The 22,161-nt window shown below is 42.1% G+C and overlaps 1 protein-coding gene across 1 annotated transcript in view; it reads right to left on the bottom strand.

The window, feature by feature from the left end:
- Positions 1-235: 235 nt before the first annotated feature.
- Positions 236-22,161, bottom strand: part of LOC128702847 (protein bric-a-brac 2) — a 41,046-nt gene continuing 19,120 nt past the window's right edge. The window contains exon 2 of the mRNA XM_053797279.2: positions 236-313. Coding sequence (XP_053653254.1) covers positions 251-313 — 63 coding nt within the window. The 3' untranslated portion in view covers positions 236-250. The remainder of the gene's footprint in view (positions 314-22,161) is intronic.

Below are 22,161 nucleotides of genomic sequence, written 5' to 3'. Positions count from 1 at the left end.
GAGGTCTTAAAGATCACATTTACTGAACAGTTCTTAACCCTAAATACATCAGATTATAACCCTAAATACGTTTATTCAACAACTCTAAATACATTACTCCACTTTCAACCATAAATGCGTTTATTCAACATTTGTTAACCACAAATACGTTTAACATTTCTTAACCATAAATACGTTGTTAGTAACACGTTTGTTCATGAGTTAACCCAAAATACAACAGTTCTTAAGCCTAGAAACGTCAACACGTTATTCAACAATAACTTACGTTAAAAACTGCATCGTGTCCTGGAGAGAACCTCATAGTGTTTATCACCTATAACAAAAATAATCAAAATCAGTTACATTTAATAACTGTTGCTGATAACGATAGAACAATGGCATTAATGAGGGGTAATTACTGAAATGATTAAAGGGACAAGACTTCATATTTAAGGGGCAATTAAGATTAAAAATATGGAATTAAAAAAAAGAATATTAACTGAAAAAGAAATTAAGGTAATGTTTAAAAAAAATCGGTAAATTATATTGGTAACGGAAAGTAATTAAAGGGAAATAAAAGGTAAACAACTATCCAAAATAAAGGCAATTTTAAATAAAAGGTAATTCAAAGTAAAGACAATTCAAAGTAAAGGTAATTCAAAATATAGGTAATTTAACATAATTCAAAATAAAATAAAAAAATAAAGGTAACACAAAAATAAGGGTAATTAAATGAAGGTAATTAAAAAAATAAAGGTAATCCAAAATAAATATAATCTAAAATAATGGCTATCCAAAACAAAGGTAATACGAAAAACAGTAAATTAAATAATAAAAATGAAATAGGATATAAATAATCCAACCCAACGGAAATCGCTAAACAATATAAACGGCACCAACGTTATTACTAAATAGTACCAACGGTGGTATAAACCTTGGTAATAAATACCGACAAGTTGGTTTAGAAAGACACGTAAGCAAACACTAACATATTTATTAGAAAACGTTTCGGTCCTGGGACCTTGATCACTTCTAACATACAGAGGTAGAAAGACATTAAATATATAGGCGTTGAGTGAGATGTGACGCACGTGACCTGAGGAATGTCATAAGAACATAAGAATGGAGGAACACTGTAGAAGGCCTACTGGCCCATGCGAGGCAGGTCCTTATCAAAACAACCTCTACCTAAGATGAGGACGGGTAGACGATGAAATCATGTGACTCCTGTGTTGTTGGGTTGGTGCTGCTTAAGTATCAAGGTCCCAGGACCAAAACGTTTTCTAATAAATATGTTAAAGTGCTTGCTTACGTGTCTTTCTAAACCAGTACCAACGGTACCAATAGTATAGATCATCGACGGTAATGATCAACGGCACCTACGATAATCATTAATGTCAACGGCACCGACAGTAATAATTAAACAGTACCAACGGCACTAACGGTAATGGTCACGGTAATAGTACGATGACTATTAAATCGCGCCAATAGTAATGACCACTTAGTGACAAAGGCACAAACGGCGACTACCAAGTAGTACTAACGGCACCAACAGTAATTAGCAGTACTACGAACATAAACAGCAGAACCAGCAGCATAAACGGTAATGACTACTTAAAAAACAACTAAGGGGTAACTACTACAAAACAGCTAAGGGGTAACTACACAAAACAACTAAGGGGTAACTACACAAAACAACTAAGGGGTAACTACTACAAAAGCATCGCTCCTCGCCGCTACACCAGTCATTAGTACCACCATCACCAAGCTACTGGGTTAAGCTCTGGTACTCTCTCTACCACTCAAAACCTTCCTCTCACCAACTTATTCTTACTCTATCATTATTTCCCCGCTCATCTCACCTTAGATCAACATACAGCATCGCTAGTGGTTCAACATAACTAACAGTGACATTCACAATAACAAATCCATGGTTCATCAGAGCCATCAAGAACCACTATGAAAAGAGAACCAGTATTACCACTTTTGGGTAATTTAATTTTTTTCCACTAATTTTTTTGGGGGGTTCAAAAAATATTAATTTATGGATTTCAATTAACTTTTCCTTTAAATCTATAATCCAAAATCCGTACTGTTTTCACACCATCTTTATTATCGGCAGTAGAAATACCCAAGTTCTTTACGTGTCTTTTTTTTATCAACTTGTTGGTATTGTATGCCGTTCAAGATGTGTTGTATATTTAGGTAACATATATAGTCGTCAGTGCCATTTTTTTTTTGTCTATGATATTCCAAAAGACTATGTTTAGCTCTAAGTAGAGCTGCATTTAGACAACATTTTGTTTAGAGCGAAAGACTCCAAATAAGAGCTTATCCCGCATTTCTTGGAATCTCTCCACTAATTCATGATTCCTGAGCAAGTTTGACGCTAGTTAAGGGCTAGTCTTCCTTTCCTTGAATCAAGTAAAACTTCCCCCCCCCCAACGCGGGGGGCGCTGACCCTCAGAACACTCTCCAGGTAGACTCCGGGTATTGTAAATATCGATTAAAACTAAAAATGTCTTATGACCGTGATAAACATTTAAAGGATTTCTGATGAGTTAAGAACTATGTAAACCATTAGCTATCTCTTAATGGCTAGAGGAACTAAGTAGACTATCAGCTATCTCTTAATGGTTCAAGGAACTAAGTAAACTACTGAGCAGCTCACTGGTAAGATGCAGCTCCACATGTGTGAAAGATGACAAGTGTGATACGTATAACATGGAAGAAAAATCCTTCGCTTGGGATTACCGTTTAAGCTACGGATTATAGTGCTTAGCTAGGGATCACTGCTCCTAGCTACAGATTACCATTCTAAGCTTCGGATTACCATTCTTAGCCAAAGTTTATCGTTCTTAGCTAAGTATCGTGCATAGCTAGGGATCACTGTTCCTAGCTATAGATTACCATTCTAACGGTCGAATTACCGCTCTTAGCCAAAGATTATCGTTCTTAGCTAGGGATTACCGTTGATTTCCGTTCATAACTACAGATTACTGTTCCCAGTTTCAAACTGTTGCTCTTTGCTACAGTTTAAAATTCTTACTTACGGATGATCGTTCTTATCCACGGATAACCGCTCTAAGATACAAATTACCTTTAACTTGTAATTACCGTTATATCAGCCTAACCTCAAATAATTTAATAAAGAAGTCTCAGGAAGATTTCACAATGGGCCGTTCTTGCCGAGCCAAAGTGATAATTTTTTTTATTTTAGTAGAACTTGTGAAACAAACACACACACACACACACACACACACACACACACATACCTAAAAGTAGGTACGAAAAGGCTTTAGAAGACAGTACTGACCATCAAAGAAGACAGAAATCAGTATTGACCATCAAAGAAGACATAAATCAGTACTGGCCATCAAAGAAGACAAATTAGTACTGACTATCAAAGAAGACAGAAATCAGTACTGACCCTCAAAGAAGACAAATTAGTACTGACTATCAAAGAAGACAGAAATCAGTACTGACCCTCAAAGAAGACAAATTAGTACTGACTATCAAAGAAGACAGAAATCAGTACTGACCCTCAAAGAAGACAAATTAGTACTGACTATCAAAGAAGACAGAAATCAGTACTGACCCTCAAAGAAGACAAATTAGTACTGACTATCAAAGAAGACAGAAATCAGTACTGACCCTCAAAGAAGACAAATTAGTACTGACTATCAAAGAAGACAGAAATCAGTACTGACCCTCAAAGAAGACAAATTAGTACTATCAAAGAAGACATAAATCAGTACTGACCCTCAAAGAAGACAAATTAGTACTATCAAAGAAGACATAAATCAGTACTGACCATCAAAGAAGACAAAAATCAGTACTGACCCTCAAAGAAGACAAAAATCAGTACTGACCATCAAAGTAGTGTAGGCACTGCCATGAGTTGAAACTCGATCCTCACAAATACAGTTCGGTTAAGACACTCTGAGACAAATGGATAAATATCTGCGAAAATGTTCAGCAGTTTGCTTTTATAAAACAAACTTTATCTATTCAGTTTATTATATTATGGTAGTTACAGATACTGAATGTTATTGTAATTACCTCGAGTCTACTTGCAGGGTATTCCGGGGGTCAGCGCCCCAGCGTCCCAGTCCCCAAGTTTTAAAAATTATGTAAGGACGAAATGGATAAATAGTCTGCATTTTCTCAGGTTTGTTGTTTTAACGTTCTTGACATGTATCTTGACAAATTAAAGTGGAAATGGGAAAATAGAGAAGATATACATGATAAATTATTGCATTGTTTGGCAGATGAAAAATGTCTTCCTGTGGTGATGTCACTAGCGGGGTCTTGAATGTTTAAATGCATTCAGGCTAATTTATATAGTTACTTTGTTGCTTGAGGGCAACATGGTGGACAAAAATGTCTTGTCAGTAGCTGCCACGAACCACATATTGTATGACTAAGATATACACAATACCTGGGAATCTTTATTCTGATGTTTCGCCAACGAGTAGCGATATCAATTCAAAACAGAGGTATTTCAAGGTGTTGAAACTGGGAAGAGTAGAGGGCGAGGTCATCAGTGATGAACACTCATTTAGGCCGAGGGACTGATTACCTCATCTTCTACTATCTCCAGTTTCAACATTTCAAATTACCTCTGTACTGAACTGGTAAAACCACTGGTTGGAAAAACGTCTTCATAATAAAGATGCTTATCTTTATTATACACCATTACTACTACCATACAAATATTGCCTATTCATACACTTATCTGTTCACTATCTTAACCAATTAAATACACAACAACTGTCCCTTTGGGTGAATCGCCCTTGGTTCTGTATCTACAAGTAATTCTGGGGATTATCTTCCCCAAGATCCGGTCTCAGACCAGCCCTCCTAGGTTGGAAAGGAAATATTACACTATTAAGAATGTAGGAAAATAAAGGCGTGTGTATACCTAATGTAAGGAGAAGTGTGAAAGATTTACCAGTCCTCTAAAGTGCTCACGAGACAGAGAAGATCAGCAAACTCGCCAGAGTGAAAAAAAAAAACAGGTTTCCGTTTCACACTCATTCGACAGGAGGGTAGCACCTCCCTAGATGGCTGCTGTCTACCAACCTACTGCCGTACTTTTCTTGCTGCGTTTTTGTTCCCAGACTCTCACTATCTGATCATTGTTGAGTAAATATCCTGTTGCATCTGTGTGATATATCGAGGTTTTATTTCATATTTAGAACCTGATGCCACACTGCTGCTGACCCCCCAAAAAAAATATATAATTTCCTGGGAGCTGTCGTTTTCTTTTGTTCAGAGCAACTCTTGATTTTTTTTTAGCTCATGTTTGAATTTTTTTTTCCTACAGATATTAACAATTCTTTTATCAGCCTTTTGTATTCTCTCCTCTGTAAATTGCTTGCCTGCCCTTACAGCTCTGACAGTCCCTAAATTGCAGAGCTCTTCCTTAGAGCGTAATTTCGGCAGCCTGCTTCACCGTCTCTGTATCTGTCACTATTTTAGTTTTCTCTTAAGTCTGTTCCCTTCCTGTTTTCGGTCTAGTACTTCCTACTTCCTTCACTAGGATGGGACCAGCTTTTCATCGTCCTTCAGAGCATCCACCTCTTTTCACACACTGCCTGGTCCCTTCTCCTACCTTCCTGATAAACACATCTTTGCCTCTATCTCCGTATTTATCCAGCATTCTAGTCCTTCAGTTCAGAGATCCAGCGACATCCATCTTCCCTTGCCTGCCTTCTTATCATTCGCGTCACAATTCCTCCGCTACCTACACCTGTTTATCCTTTTTTTTTCTATCTGTAATCTCTGTTACCTATTTTTCTCTTTGTTACCCTCATTACCTACCCTGTGCACTTTCACCGTCCAAGGTGTGCACGCGTGGGTATTCTTGTCAATTCTTTAAAAATTTAGGGAACATAATCAAGATTTAAATGTGAATTTGACAATAACGGCAGCAATAATAATAATAATAATAATAATAATAATAATAATAATAATAATAATAATATACATCTGACTTAATAAATAATATTACATTAAGAAGACTTCACTCTGGACACGTGTCCATATGTTATATAGATACAATACATATGACGTTAGAAATGATATTCACACCTGCGCTATACGTGCTATTAGTAAAAAAAGCATAATTCCAGTCACTGTATTATGTATAATAATTGTCGGTCACTGTATTATGTATAATTATAGTATGAATATCAACACATGTTGCTGCATTCATAAACATTTGATTATACTATTATTATTATTGTAATACTCTAGGAGGAAAACTGATCATCAAGTGATTGCGGCCGCAATGAAGCAATGAATGCCCTGACGGATCGCGAAGAAACTTGTCTCAGCTGACCCTCCTATCCCTTCTACCTTCCCCCAACCATTCCTCCCACCCCCTCCACCCCATTACCTATCCCAGCAACCCTCTCCACCTAACCAGCTACTCCCACCCACCTCTTACACCAGCTCCCTTCCCAACTCAGCTTCAGTTCCCCGGTACCTCCGTCCCCTCCCACCTTCCCTCCCTCCTCAGCCTGCCAGCTATACTCACCAAAGCCTAAAAATACAGAAGCATCAGCACGCCCGTGGCCGTTGCTCGCCTCACGCCCACGCCCACACCCCGGCGCTTACCAAGCAAGTGCATCGTGGGCGCGCATACCACGCCCGTGACCACCATGGTATTATTGGAAGGTGGGCGGGGGTGGTGCGGGGAGCGTGGTGTGGTAGGTGGGGGTGGAGAGTGGGTGAGAAAGGGATGTGGGGAGATGGTGATGAGGTTGTGTGGAGGACAGGTGTGGGGTGAGGGACAAGGAGGGGATGGATGGAATGGAGGAGAGGTAAGGGAGGGAGAGAGAAATATGGAAATGGTAATGGAGGGGAAAGAGGAGGCGAGGGATAAAGGAGTGAAGGAAGGGGTGGAAAGAAACAGGGGTATGGGGGAAGGGGATAGCATTGGCTTGGGGGAGGGAGGGGTGACACTGCAGGTGGTGGCGAGACAACAACAACACAGCATAATATACCTCGTGAACACTAACAATCACAGTGAAAAGCTAGAGAACTATACGGCTGATATAAATACTGGTAGCAGTGGTGGTGGCGATGGTATTGGTGATTCTTCTGTAGTAGTACTAGCAGTAGTATTAGAACTAGTAGTACTAGTAGTATACTAGAAGGACTAGTAGTATACTAGTAGCACTAGTATACTAGTATACTAGTAGTACTAGTATATTAGTAGCACTAATAGTATACTAGTACTAGTAGTATACTATAGTAGTACTAGTATATTAGTAGCACTAGTAGTATACTAGTACTAGTAGTATACTATAGTAGTACTAGTAGTATACTATAGTAGTGCTAGTATACTAGTAGTGGTGAGGGTTATTGTGGTGATCATACAAAACAACAGATTCTAAAGCAACAGCTGCAAATGGAACCGAATAGGAACAGAAAAAAAATAAGAAGTTTACGAGAAGCTCAAAGAAAATATAAAATTTAGTATTAACAAATATAGGCCTATAGAAAGGAAGGCGAATGCATAATATATATATTATATATATATATATATATATATATATATATTATATATATAATATATATATATATAATATATATATATATATATATATATATATATATATATATATATATATATATATATATATATATATATATATATATATATATATATATATATATATATATATATATATATATATATATATATATATATATATATATATATATATATATATATATATATATATATATATATATATATATATATATATATATATATATATATATATATATATATATATATATATATATATATATATATATATATATATATATATATATATATATATATATATATATATATATATATATATATATATATATTATATATATATATATATATATATATATATTATATATATATATATATATATATTATATATATATATATATATATATATATATATATTATATATATATATATATATATATATTATATATATATATATATATATATATTATATATATATATATATATATATATATATATATATATATATATATATATATATATATATATATATATATTATATATATATATATATATATATTATATATATATATATATTATATATATATATATATTATATATATATATATATATATATTATATATATATATATATATATATATATTATATATATATATATATATATTATATATATATATATATATATTATATATATATATATATATATATTATATATATATATATATATTATATATATATATTTATATATATATTTATATATATATATATATATATATATATATATATATATATATATATATATATATATATATATATATATATATATATCACTAATAGAATACAGGCCTATATATCGTAACATTGCAGTATAAATGTTAATGCTGATCTACATATCGTAAGGCAATATTACGTAAATATTGTTGTACATAAAATTACTAGTTGTCTAAAAACAAATAGCGGGAAAAATCTGTCATGCTGCTTCTTCTAAGAGTAGAATTTCATGTAATCCATCACGTATCTTACGGCTCTTCAAGATTTAAGAATGTTTACCTTGATGCTGGTGAAGAGGATTTGATTCAAGAAATCTGAGCTACCCTCCTGTGGGACGAATCACATCACTCAGTTGTCTGTATAATCTCTATGGGTCCAGTACTTCACCGTAAATACTAAAACTAAAGTGCAATGTATTTGGGTTGGTTCACCAAAAACTCAGCACTTTGGAGAAATACCTTACGGCGACATTTGGGTCCGAACCTAAACGTAGTCATAAGGTCCCTTTCTCCTACCTAAGTGCGGTTTTTGGTGAATTGAGACTTATATTCTTTATTTGGGTTGGTGGACTTCTATGTGTCGCAGCACCATAATAAAATTTACCAAGTCTGTGGACGCCAGCCATCATAGCAAAATGAAATTTGTTAAAATTATGCAGAGAATTTGAAATAGCAGGCATAATTTTATTCCTGGAGAAGAGGTGAACGTTGACGAATGAGAGGTAATGACTTCTGATCAGAGGAGAGGGAATATACTTCCAACTCCTTGGGTGAATAAGTCTTCACCAGAACCAAAGAACCTTCTTCATGGGTATAAAAATGATAAAAAAAAGTGATACAGCTGTGGTTGCAAGGTATTGCAGAAAGAGCTGACTGCCGGGAGACATTAAAAACATCAATTCGGAGACTTGCCGCCAAGGTAGAGCTGGAGAATATAACCACTCGTCACTGTACAATAAAAACCTCTTGAGACAAAAAGCAAAGTGGTCAGGCTACTTACTCCTCCCTACCTCTCTTCCTGTACACCCACAACCCTTTACGCAGTTCTATGCTTCCCCCCGAGTCCTCACCCTCCATCCATCCTTGCCAGAACAATGACCTACCAAAAACAGCTTTCTCTATCTGTTTGCTATTTAGCAACAGTGACAATAATGCTGCCTACGTAAACACGTTGATGTAACAGGATGTTTGATGCTGACCGTAAAACTGCAACAGTCAAAGGAAGTATGTTGATTACCAACAGCCTGGCTGATCAGAAGCCAGGCCACAGTCAGAGGAAGGCGAGGAGAGCCGCCTCCATCTCATGCGCTAAATGACTCGCACGGGTCTTGCGCTTAATGAAATACAACGTACAATTAACTGAAATTTCCTTACCGGTAACCAGACGTTCACTGATATTTTACGAAAAATAAATTGCAAGTTCAGCCTAAAATGATCATACATTTAAAGAAAATTAAATTAGTGCAGCTGAATCATCGTGTTATAGTATGGATTAAATTTCTATTGTGCCAACTGCAAAACGCTACCAATGTATGCCAAATTTCTGATATAACCCTAACTCCACTAGACTGAGGAAGCCAACGACATGCCCATGCACTCAGCCCCAGGTAAAGACTCGTAAAACTCTGTGTTCATTAAGAAGCGCAAGAAACCTCTCTTACGGGCCCTAAGTATGCTATGGAGAAGGAGCACAGACACTGGTGAGATTCCACAGTCATTTAAAACAACGGATAAAGGTGGAAGCAGAGCAATAGCTAAGAACGATAGACCAATATCTTCAACATCCCACATCATAAAAATCTTTGAAACAATTCTTCTAAGAAGCAGGATTGCATACCACTTGGACTCCCAAAAATTGCACAATCTAGGGCAACATTGGTTCAGAGCAGGTCGCTTCTGCCAATCGCAACTATTGGACCACTATGATATGGTCTTGGATGCACTGGAAAACAAACAGAATGCAGATGTAGTATACACAGACTTTGCAAAAGCCTTTGACAAGTGTGATCATGGTGCAACAGCACACAAAATATGTGCTAAAGAGATAAATGGCAAGTAGGCAGATAGATCTTCAACTTTCAAACCAATCGAACACAAATACTAAACAGAGTTAAATCGGAAGCTGCCATAATGAAGAGCTCTGTTCCACAAGGCACAGTACTCGCCCCTAGCCTGTTCCTCAGCCTCATATCAGACAGAGATGTCAACCGTATCACTGTATCATCCTTTGCAGACGATACTAGGATCTGCATGAGAGTGTCACCCATCGAGGACACGGCAAATCTCCAAGAAGATATAAATCAAGTTATCCAATGGGCAACGGTAAACAATATGATGTTCAATGAAGACAAATTCCAACTACTCCGTTATGGAAAACTGGAGGAAATAATAGCTAGAACTGAGTATACTACAAACTCTAATGACACAATAGAGCGGAAAAGTAATGTGAAGGACCTGGGAGTGGTAATGTCCGAAGATCTCACCTTCAAGGATCACAACAGTGCCACTATCAAATCAGCGAGGAAACTGATAAGATGGATAATGAAAACATTCAATACAAGAGAAGCCAAGCCAATGACGATCCTTTTTAAATCACTTGCTCTCTCTAGGCGGGAATGCTGCTGTACATTAACATCCCCATTCAAGGCAGGTGAAATTGCAAATTTAGAGAATGTAAAGACAACCTTTACTGCACATATAAGTTCCATCAAACACCTTAACTACTGGGAACGCCTGGAAACACTTGACATGTACTCACTGGAGCGCAGGCGAGAGATATACATCATAATCTACAACCGGAAAATCCTGGAGGGACTGGTTCCTAATCTGCACACAGACATCACTCCCTACGAAAACAAAAGATTTGGCAGGCGATGCAACATACTCCGAGTGAAAAGTAGGGGCGCCATTGGTACAATAAGAGAAAACACAATAAGTGTCCGTGGCCCAAGATTGTTCAACAGCCTCCCACCAGCCATAAGGGGAATTACCAATAGACCCCTGGTTGTCTTCAAGAGGGAGCTGGACAGACACCGAAAGTCACTGCCAGATCAGCCGGGCTGTGGTTCATACGTTCGTACAGCAGTAACAGCCTCGTTGATCAGGCTCTGAGCCACCAGGCGGCCTGGTCATGGACCGGGCCGCAGGGACGTGGATCCCCGGAATGCCCTCCAGGTAGAAGATACATATTATTGTAGGTGTGAGAACGCTGGCCGCCTGCCGAGTTTCTTCACCTCATAACTACGTTTGAAATTTTAATTAAGAGGCCTCGGGGATCCCACAGGAGGCCTCGGGGATCCCACAGGAGGCCTCGGGGATCCCACAGGAGGCCTCGGGGATCCCACAGGAGGCCTCGGGGATCCCACAGGAGGCCTCGGGGATCCCACAGGAGGCCTCGGGGATCCCACAGGAGGCCTCGGGGATCCCACAGGAGGCCTCGGGGATCCCACAGGAGGCCTCGGGGATCCCACAGGAGCCCTCCGCTGGATCCTGGATCACAGTTAAAGAATCACTCTTATAAACATATAAAAATATTATATGGTGCGTAAAGCATCAATTTAATAGTCTTATTATATAATTATTACAATCATTAAACAACTTAGATACGAATCAAGTGCAGGTTGTGGTTACGTCGACCTGCTTGCTACTTGCTGCCTGCCTGCCTGCCTGCCTGCCTGGCTGCTTGCCTGCCTGGCTGGCTGCCTGCCTGCCTGCCTGGCTGCTTGCCTGCCTGCCTGCCTGCCTGCCTGCCTGCCTGCCTGGCTGCTTGCCTGCCTGCCTGCCTGCCTGCCTGCCTGCTTGGCTGCTTGCCTGCCTGGCTGGCTGGCTGCTTGCCTGCCTGCCTGGCTGCTTGCCTGCCTGCCTGGCTGGCTGCTTGCCTGCCTGCCTGCCTGATTGATTGAACAAGTCAACTAGGCAGTCTGCTGTGAGACCAACCTGCCGGGTGATAGTAACAGTATTGATAGTAGCAGTAAGAGAAATAGTAATAGAAATAATAGTATAAGTTATAGCTTAATATTTACAGAACATATTGACCGCACAATAAAAACAACTATAAAATCAACAATAAAAGTTGTGAACAAACACTCAACACAAATAAAATATCATACTAGGACTAGGTCATAATAATCAGAATCAATTAAAAAAACGTTTAAATTGTCAAAAGACTCGTGTAAAAGTTCACCGAGGACCCTACAGGCACCCCGGTAACTATAAAAACCATGACGAAGCCCGAGGCCAGGGCTAACTACTGCCGGGATTGAGACTAATCTCGGTATTAACGAAAGACAAAAGCTTTAGAAAACAAAATTTTGCACATTACAATCCATTCATGTAGCTACTAAATAGATCCAGTCATGTAGTTACTAAATAGATCCAGTCATGTAGTTACTAAATAGATCCAGTCATGTAGTTACTAAATAGATCCAGTCATGTAGTTACTAAATAGATCCAGTCATGTAGCTACTAAATAGATCCAGTCATGTAGTTACTAAATAGATCCAGTCATGTAGTTACTAAATAGATCCAGTCATGTAGTTACTAAATAGATCCAGTCATGTAGTTACTAAATAGATCCAGTCATGTAGTTACTAAATAGATCCAGTCATGTAGTTACTAAATAGATCGGAGAGCGCTAAACCAACAGGGATCACGCAGCGTTGAAGCTGAAAACTTTCAACACTATGTAACCCATCCTGCGTGATGTAATGTGACAGGCAAACTCAGTTACTCTGACTTTGGTCCAAGTGCCTAACTATCGTATGAAACACGTTTCGGTCCGACTTGGACCATTGACAAAGTCAATGGTCCAAGTCGGACCGAAACGTCGTCGTAAGCTTCTCTCTTTTATGTGCGGGTTATTTGTGTATCGTTCCAGTCACGGTATTGTGCCTTTTTTTGTTATCGTATGAAAAAGGGTGCCAGCATAATGCTGATGTATTCAACTTCGTTTAAAATATAGGTAACTAGGTTTGATCCGAGGATAGCTCTAATCTCTTGGATCAAGAGCCCTCCACAAGCATCTAGGCACCTCCCTTCACGGGTGTTGCCACGTGAAGGGCGAGATCGTGAAATTCTGCCAACATTTCATTTAGAGTTGCTGGCACAGAAGCTGCCCTACCAACACTTCATTGAGAGGTGCTGGCACAGAAGCTGCCCTACCAACACTTCATTGAGAGGTGCTGGCACAGAAGCTGCCCTGCCAACACTTCATTGAGAGGTGCTGGCACAGAAGCTGCCCTACCAACACTTCATTGAGAGGTGCTGGCACAGAAGCTGCCCTACCAACACTTCATTGAGAGGTGCTGGCACAGAAGCTGCCCTACCAACACTTCATTGAGAGGTGCTGGCACAGAAGCTGCCCTGCCAACACTTCATTGAGAGGTGCTGGCACAGAAGCTGCCCTACCAACACTTCATTGAGAGGTGCTGGCACAGAAGCTGCCCTACCAACACTTCATTGAGAGGTGCTGGCACAGAAGCTGCCCTACCAACACTTCATTGAGAGGTGCTGGCACAGAAGCTGCCCTACCAACACTTCATTGAGAGGTGCTGGCACAGAAGCTGCCCTGCCAACACTTCATTGAGAGGTGCTGGCACAGAAGCTGCCCTACCAACACTTCATTGAGAGGTGCTGGCACAGAAGTTGCCCTACCAACACTTCATTGAGAGGTGCTGGCACAGAAGCTGCCCTATCAACACTTCATTGAGAGGTGCTGGCACAGAAGCTGCCCTGCCAACACTTCATTGAGAGGTGCTGGCACAGAAGCTGCCCTGCCAACACTTCATTGAGAGGTGCTGGCACAGAAGCTGCCCTGCCAACTACACACCAAAAGTGCCCAGTTTATCATTAGCTGCTTGGGTGGCATACTTCCCGAGGGAGGGAGGGAGGAGAGGAGGGACGGCACCAGGAGGGAGAGCAAGAGGCGGAGAGGGACTTTAGAAGGCAGAGTAGGAGAGGGAGAGTGGGGAAGACAGGAGTGAAGAAAAGAGGGACGAAAGAAAGTGGTAGGATACAGGTAAAGGAGAGAGAGAAGAGGAGGGGGCAAGGTGAGAAGGCGGGATGGGGAGGAGTGAGGGAAGGAAGGGGGGGCAAGGTGAAAAGCCGGGAGAGGGAGGAGAGAGGAGAGGGAAGGAAGGGGTGGGAGAGAGGGGGAAGGAAGGGGAGGGGGAGAGAGAGAGAGGGGGGAAGTGTGCATGAGGTTAAGAAAACCACACCAGGCACAATGCCAAGGTTTTGATGCAACTTGTAAACACGTACTTCAACACCTCAAACTTGGCCGCAGCAACGCATTGTCATTTCTGATTAGCCAAACTGTTGCTATTCGCGGCACTTCAGTGTTAGCACCTCCCCACGCAGATTTCAGCACGTGACGGGAGGCAGAGTCCAGCCTGTCACAAGTAACCCATGTTTCAGGCATCTGAAGATACCGACAGCCTAAGAAAACAGGTTAAATGTTAGTGGGCCTGGAGATTATCTTTCCCAACGGCCAGGTCTCAGACCAGGACTCAGACCAGGACTCAGACCAGGACTCACACCAGGACTCACACCAGGACTCACACCAGGACTCACACCTGGACTCACACCTGGACTCACACCTGGACTCACACCTGGACTCACACGTTGGAGAGGATACCTTAGAGGAACAAGAACTAAGAAGCACGCAGGAAAGGAAAGGAATGATAACCATTCCTGCCAAACTGAAAATAAAATAATAAGATTTCCATTACAGGTTCATCTGATAATAACAAACAATGCTTATGTCTCCGAGTCATACGAAGATTGTAGATAAATATATTAGCACAAGAGTAGGCACAAAAACCCCAGTTTCTCCCTAAGGTAGTAGGCTGTGAACCAGCCTACTACCTTATTTTCATTTATAAATGAAAATCTAAAGTTCGTCGATAAACATGTTATTATTATTATTGTTGTTGTTGTTGACTAGAGCCGTAAAAAATATTTAGCGCCTGGGAAATGGAAGGTAATCAGGTTCAATCCAGAGGAGAGGGTAGCTCCAACTCCTTGGATCAAGTGCCCTTCACCAGCATCAATGCACAGCCTTGAAGGTCCGATGAAGACAACTTGGACGTTCCAAACGTTGACACTGACTTCAGGTATGGCTGACGGGTGTACCCGCCCGCTGACAGTGACCAAGTATGGCTGACGGGTGTACCCGCCCGCTGACAGTGACATCAAGTATGGCTGACGGGTGTACCCGTCAGCTGACAATGACCAAGTATGGCTGACGGGTGTACCCGCCCGCTGACAGTGACATCAAGTATGGCTGACGGGTGTACCCGCCCGCTGACAGTGACATCAAGTATGGCTGACGGGTGTACCCGCCCGCTGACAGTGACATCAAGTATGGCTGACGGGTGTACCCGTCAGCTGACAATGACCAAGTATGGCTGACGGGTGTACCCGCCCGCTGACAGTGACATCAAGTATGGCTGACGGGTGTACCCGCCCGCTGACAGTGACATCAAGTATGGCTGACGGGTGTACCCGCCCGCTGACAGTGACATCAAGTATGGCTGACGGGTGTACCCGCCCGCTGACAGTGACATCAAGTATGGCTGACGGGTGTACCCGCCCGCTGACAGTGACATCAAGTATGACTGACGGGTGTACCCGTCAGCTGACAGTGACCAAGTATGGCTGACGGGTGTACCCGCCCGCTGACAGTGACATCAAGTATGGCTGACGGGTGTACCCGCCCGCTGACAGTGACATCAAGTATGGCTGACGGGTGTACCCGCCCGCTGACAGTGACATCAAGTATGGCTGACGGGTGTACCCGCCCGCTGACAGTGACATCAAGTATGGCTGACGGGTGTACCCGCCCGCTGACAGTGACATCAAGTATGGCTGACGGGTGTACCCGCCCGCTGACAGTGACATCAAGTATGGCTGACGGGTGTACCCGCCCGCTGACAGTGACATCAAGTATGGCTGACGGGTGTACCCGCCCGCTGACAGTGACATCAAGTATGGCTGACGGGTGTACCCGCCCGCTGACAGTGACATCAAGTATGGCTGACGGGTGTACCCGCCCGCTGACAGTGACATCAAGTATGGCTGACGGGTGTACCCGCCCGCTGACAGTGACATCAAGTATGGCTGACGGGTGTACCCGCCCGCTGACAGTGACATCAAGTATGGCTGACGGGTGTACCCGCCCGCTGACAGTGACATCAAGTATGGCTGACGGGTGTACCCGCCCGCTGACAGTGACATCAAGTATGGCTGACGGGTGTACCCGCCCGCTGACAGTGACATCAAGTATGGCTGACGGGTGTACCCGCCCGCTGACAGTGACATCAAGTATGGCTGACGGGTGTACCCGCCCGCTGACACATCCTCTTCCAAGGTATTTTTATTTCCTTTTCGTTACGCTAAAAGCGTTGAATTAGACACTTGGGCAACACTTGGTTAATTTTACTGTGGAAACGTTTCGCCCACCAGTGACTTCCCCAGTACAGAGAAAAAGAATTGAAGATCTTCAGCTATTCTGAATAATTTTTTGGAGAATAGTTGCAATTCTTCAATTATTTTTCTCTTTATTGACTAAGGAAGCCACTGGTGGGCGAAACGTCTCCGCAATAAAATTCACCAAGTGTTTCGCCAGTTGTCTAATTTATCAACTGTCGGGTCTATGAATCAGTTATCTACATTACGGTAAAATTGATTGATGATCAATTTACATCAGTAAAACCCAACCTACAAATTGATTTATGTAGAAAACGTCAGAAAACTGAGTGATCAAAGTGGCAACGTTGGTTTTCCTGAGCTCTCTCATTATCACATTCATGGAGAAGCGCTAAATCCGTAGGGGTTGTCATACCACGCCTCGGGAATGGGAGATAACTGCCTGATCCAAGAGAGGATAGCTCTTAATTTCTTGGATCAAGAACACCATCAGCAGGGTGTAGAAGAGGACACGTTGGAGACCAAAGTCCTTTCTCCGGCGTCCGGATTCAGGCGCCGTACAGCCACTAAGGGTTTAGCGCTTCCCCTGATCATAAATCATGAGCATAGACTAGATTCCTCGCACAATTCAGCGCTAAACACGTAGGGGTCATATAGCTCCTGGGGAATAGGAAGCAGTGAGGTTCGATTCAAGGAAGGGGATAAGTTCAGTTTTTTGGATCAAGAGCCTCCCACCGGTATCGAGGAACCTCCTGCTAGAGGTTGTGAAGGTCCCGCGAGAGGTTGTGTAGGTCCCGCGAGAGGTTGTGTAGGTCCCGCGAGAGGTTGTGTAGGTCCCGCGAGAGGTTGTGTAGGTCCCGCGAGAGGTTATGTTAGGTCCCCCGAGAGGTTATGTTAGGTCCCCCGAGAGGTTATGGTAGGTCCCCTGAGAGGTTATGTGGGTCCCACGAGAAGTTATGGTACGTCCCGCGAGAGGTTATAGTAGGTCCTGCGAGAGGTTATGGTAGGTCCCGCGAAAGGTTATGGTAGGTCCCGCGAAAGGTTATGGTAGGTCCCCCGAGAGGTTATGGTAGGTCCCCCGAGAGGTTATGGTAGGTCCCCCGAGAGGTTATGGTAGGTCCAGCGAGAAGTTGTGTAGGTCCCACGAGTGGTTGTGTAGGTCCCACGAGTGGTTGTGTAGGTCCCACGAGTGGTTGTGTAGGTCCCACGAGTGGTTGTGTAGGTCCCACGAGTGGTTGTGTAGGTCTCGCGAGAGGTTATGGTAGGTTCCGCGATAGGCTGTGTAGATCCCGCGAAAGGTATAGATCCCGCGAGAGGTTGTGTAGGTCCCGCGAGAGGTTGTGTAGGTTCCGCTAGAGACTGTGTAGGTCCCGCGAGAAGCTGTGTAGGTCCCGCGAGAGGCTGCGTAGGTCCCGCGAGAGGTGTAGGTTCCGCTAGAGGCTGTGTAGGTCCCGCGAGAGGCTGTGTAGGTCCCGCGAGAGGCTGTGTAGGTCCCACGAGAGGCTGTGGCGCATAGCCGAAAAGTGACGAAACAAAGTCGTGGGGAGAAACGCTACTGAGACGTTTCGCCTGTGGGCACTTTCTCCAAGGCCGAGAGAGTGATTACCTCGACTTTCGTATGTAGTGCCACAGCCTTCCCATTATGACTTAGAATTTGTATCGATAAAGCAACCGGAACAACGTTTACAAATAAAGATACCCAGGTGCTGCACATGTATACCTTGTACATGTACTTGGAGAAATAAAGATTATTTATTATTATCATTGTGTCTAATTATTCATACACAGGGATGTATACCTTGGTATAAATGTGCCTGTACCTCCCTGTGTATGGACTGAAGCTGCTGGCCAAAGGCGAAACGTCTCAACGAAGTTCATCTCTGCGACTGTTTCACAACTCCCCAGAAAATTAATTATCGTCTGGCCACCATATCAAAGACTTGTGTGTGATAGTGCTACTGGTGTGTAATATACAAATAACCCGCACATAGGAGAGAGAAGCTTATGACGACGTTTCGGTCCGACTTGGACCATTTACAAGTGACTTGTAAATGATCCAAGTCAGGCCGAAAAGTCGCCACAAGTTTGTCTCTCCTACGTGCGGGTTATTTGTGTATTGTTCCAGTCACGGTATTGTGCCTTTTTGTTGTTTAAGGTGTGTAATGTTTTGCTACTACTGCCTCCCTTGTGCACACAAACTGTGGCTGCACTTTTTGAAGTCTGAGATGTCATCTAGATCAATGCACTGTCTGCAAAGAATACGGAGAGCTCCTTGTAATGGTATTTCGCACTTTCTTAAATGTTGTCCAGATGCTGCATGTGTGGGCATATTTTCTATTTCCTTTCAGAATCTAAAGGATGTGTGTTGTCAGAAATATGATTACTAGGGTGGACAGAGAAAATGGAAAAAAATGACCTGCATCCTGAACACTCCTGTCCTCCTCGGATTGCTGAACACTGATGCACAATATACTGTTCTTTCAGAATTTCGCTCATTTCTTTTACATTATCGGTGGGAGAACCTCCTGAGTAGCGGGCCAATTCTAGATGCGAGTCTTAACTTGAATTCTGTGCATGTGTAACAATATTTATATATATTTGTTTTTGCAATTTCCTGAACGGACTTTTGATTTTGTACCTTCGTCTTGTATGAATATTTTAGTTTCTTCTCCGTATCTACTCTCTTGGTGTAGATTATATTGTCTTCGTTGCGACACTGCTCGTTTCTAAACATTACAGTAATATTTAATCTTGAAAACAGGCACAAGTGCGGTATAATGTGATCCTTTATCGACAACGCTTCGCCCACACAGTGGGCTTTGTCAAGTCATAAACAGATTTGTATGAAAGAAACCTTGTCAACAGAGAATCGGATTATACTGCAGCGTCTCTTCCCATCGTGTCAGTAATTTATACCATTCCACTTCATGTAATCATCTTGTAGGTTTTCTCAGGGGAATGTGTGTTATACAGACCTTGTATGCTTCTGCTGTATTCAGCTTTTCCAAGTACTGGAGTGGGTTATGAGTGCTCAGGACTTTCTCAAGAAATGTCTGATAGTTCTTTGTGTCTGCGTTGAGCTCCACATCAAACAGCTGACGGTAAGCAACACGTCAAGAAAGTACAAAATGAACTAGGAAAACGAGAACAAGGTGACGACAACTACTACCACAGCCGCCGTGGTCGCCGCCACTGCAGCCGCCGCTGTCACTACCACTGCCGCCGCCATCGCGACTACCGCCGCCGTTGCTGACACCGCAACTGCCACTACCGCCGCCGTTGCTGCCACCACAACTGCCACTACTGCCGCCGTCGCTGCCACCACAACTACCACCGCTGCCTTTGCTGCCACTCTCCACCGGGCTGTCTGCCTCCCGACCACTCTTATACCGTCTTTAATCACCAAGTTTGAAAAGTCGGCTGTTTCTCTTGTTTACGTTCCTTAATTCTGCTTATGGTACGGCTTTCCTTTTTCCGCATGTATAGTACGGCGCTCCTTTTTTTATTTTTGGTTTTTGCTCGCATAGCACTAAGTTTCCTTTTCTTGGCTCGTTTGGCACAGTTCCTTGATCGTGCGTATGATTCGGCTGGCTCTCTCTCTCTCTGAAAGAGTTTGAGCTCATAGCGAGTCGTAAAACTCCATCTCTTTTGCTCGTATGGCACTGCGTTCCTTGCTTGGCGTTCCTCTTTTTTTGTACGTGTGGCATCCATCCTGGGAGGTACTACTCTCCTGTCAAATGAAATGTAAACCTTTTATCTGATTGAACTCTGGCAGGGTTCTTGAACACTAAGTGCTAAATTGTTAACTTAGTGAGGAATACAGATACACAGCATAATAACCACAATATGTCACGATATTATATTAACAAAGATAAGATACCAGATATATTAAACAAATGTCTTGAACTTCCTTGCAACAGGTAAGACAAATTTAGATATAATCCTGTTTACCCTTTTGAGGCCAAGTTCCTAGGCTTCAAAAGGGTGCACAATAAACTAGTCACCACCCTCCACAGGATGGATATGGGATGCACAATAAACTAGCCATTACCATCCACAGGATGGATATGTGGTGCACAATAAACTAGACAATACCATCCACAGGATGGATATGTGGTGCACAATAAACTAGACACTACCATCCACAGGATGGATATGGGATGAACAATAAACTAGCCGCTATGGCGGTAAAATCTGATCTGGCAGGATAACTGATCTGTTCTGTCTCGCTTACACGTTAAGATGCCAGTTAAATCTTACAAGCTTCTAATTACATTAAGTATACACAAACCTTTACTTCCCTTTGTGCTCCATCATAGTTCTTAATCCCCTAATATTTCATTTCCAGCCCAGAAGACCTGATCTGAGACTTAGGAAGCCTAGTCTGAGGCCTTGGAGGCCTAGTCTGAGACCGAGCCGATACCATAAATTTAATTGCTACCATCAGATAACATAACTGAGTGCACAGTGATCCTTGACCGTGTGTTTGGAGCGGCGTTCCTTGAGTGTTATGACAATGCGTTCTTTGTACATGAATGGTATACAATACTGACAAGATGAAGAATTACATACATGTGCAACATCTACAAATTAAGATACACAGATGTTGCACGTGTCTAATTCTTCATGCCACTGCGTTCCTGTGTGTATAGCAGGGCGTTCCTAAACTCTGTGTACGGTATGGGGCTTATTGTATAGCAAAACACTCCTTGATTGTGTGTACAGTACGGAACTACTTGACAATATACAGAAGGGCGCTACTTGATTGTATGTACAGGAGGGCACTACTAATTGTATGTACAGGAGAGAGCTACTTGACTGTATGTACAGGAGGGAGCTACTTGACTGTATGTACAGGATAGAGCTACTTGACTGTATGTACAGGATAGAGTTACTTGATTGTATGTACAGGAGGGCATTACTGATTGTATGTACAGTACGGCGCTCCTTGACACTGTATAGTACGGCGCGCCAGAGACTCACTGTACGCAAGGTTGCGTTTCGAAGACTTGGCACCTGTCGTGCTTAATTAGCTTTACACATCCTGGGTTGTAGAATATTATATCCATGGAGAAGCGCTAAACCCCTCGGGGGTCATACATCGCCTTGCGTCACAGAACGAAATTGGAGCGATTCTTTCATTCCCCCCAAGCAATTCTGCGTAGTAATACTTTTGTGTTGTCGCAGTTTTGCATCCTAGTATTTCTGCGTTCTCGCAACTCTGCGTCCTAGTATTTTTGCGTTCTCGCAACTGTGCGTCCTAATATTTTTGCGTTCTGGCAACTCTGCGTCCTTGTATTTTTTGAGTTTTCGCAACTTTGCGTCCTAGTATTTTTGCGTTCTCGCAACTTTGCGTCCTAGTATTTTTTGAGTTCTCGCAACTTTGTGTCCTAGTACTTTTGCGTTCTCACAACTTTGCGTCCT

This window comes from Cherax quadricarinatus, chromosome 82 (assembly GCF_038502225.1).
Source record: "Cherax quadricarinatus isolate ZL_2023a chromosome 82, ASM3850222v1, whole genome shotgun sequence".
Lineage (NCBI taxonomy): Eukaryota > Metazoa > Arthropoda > Malacostraca > Decapoda > Parastacidae > Cherax > Cherax quadricarinatus.
This window is presented reverse-complemented; position numbering and strand designations above follow the sequence as displayed.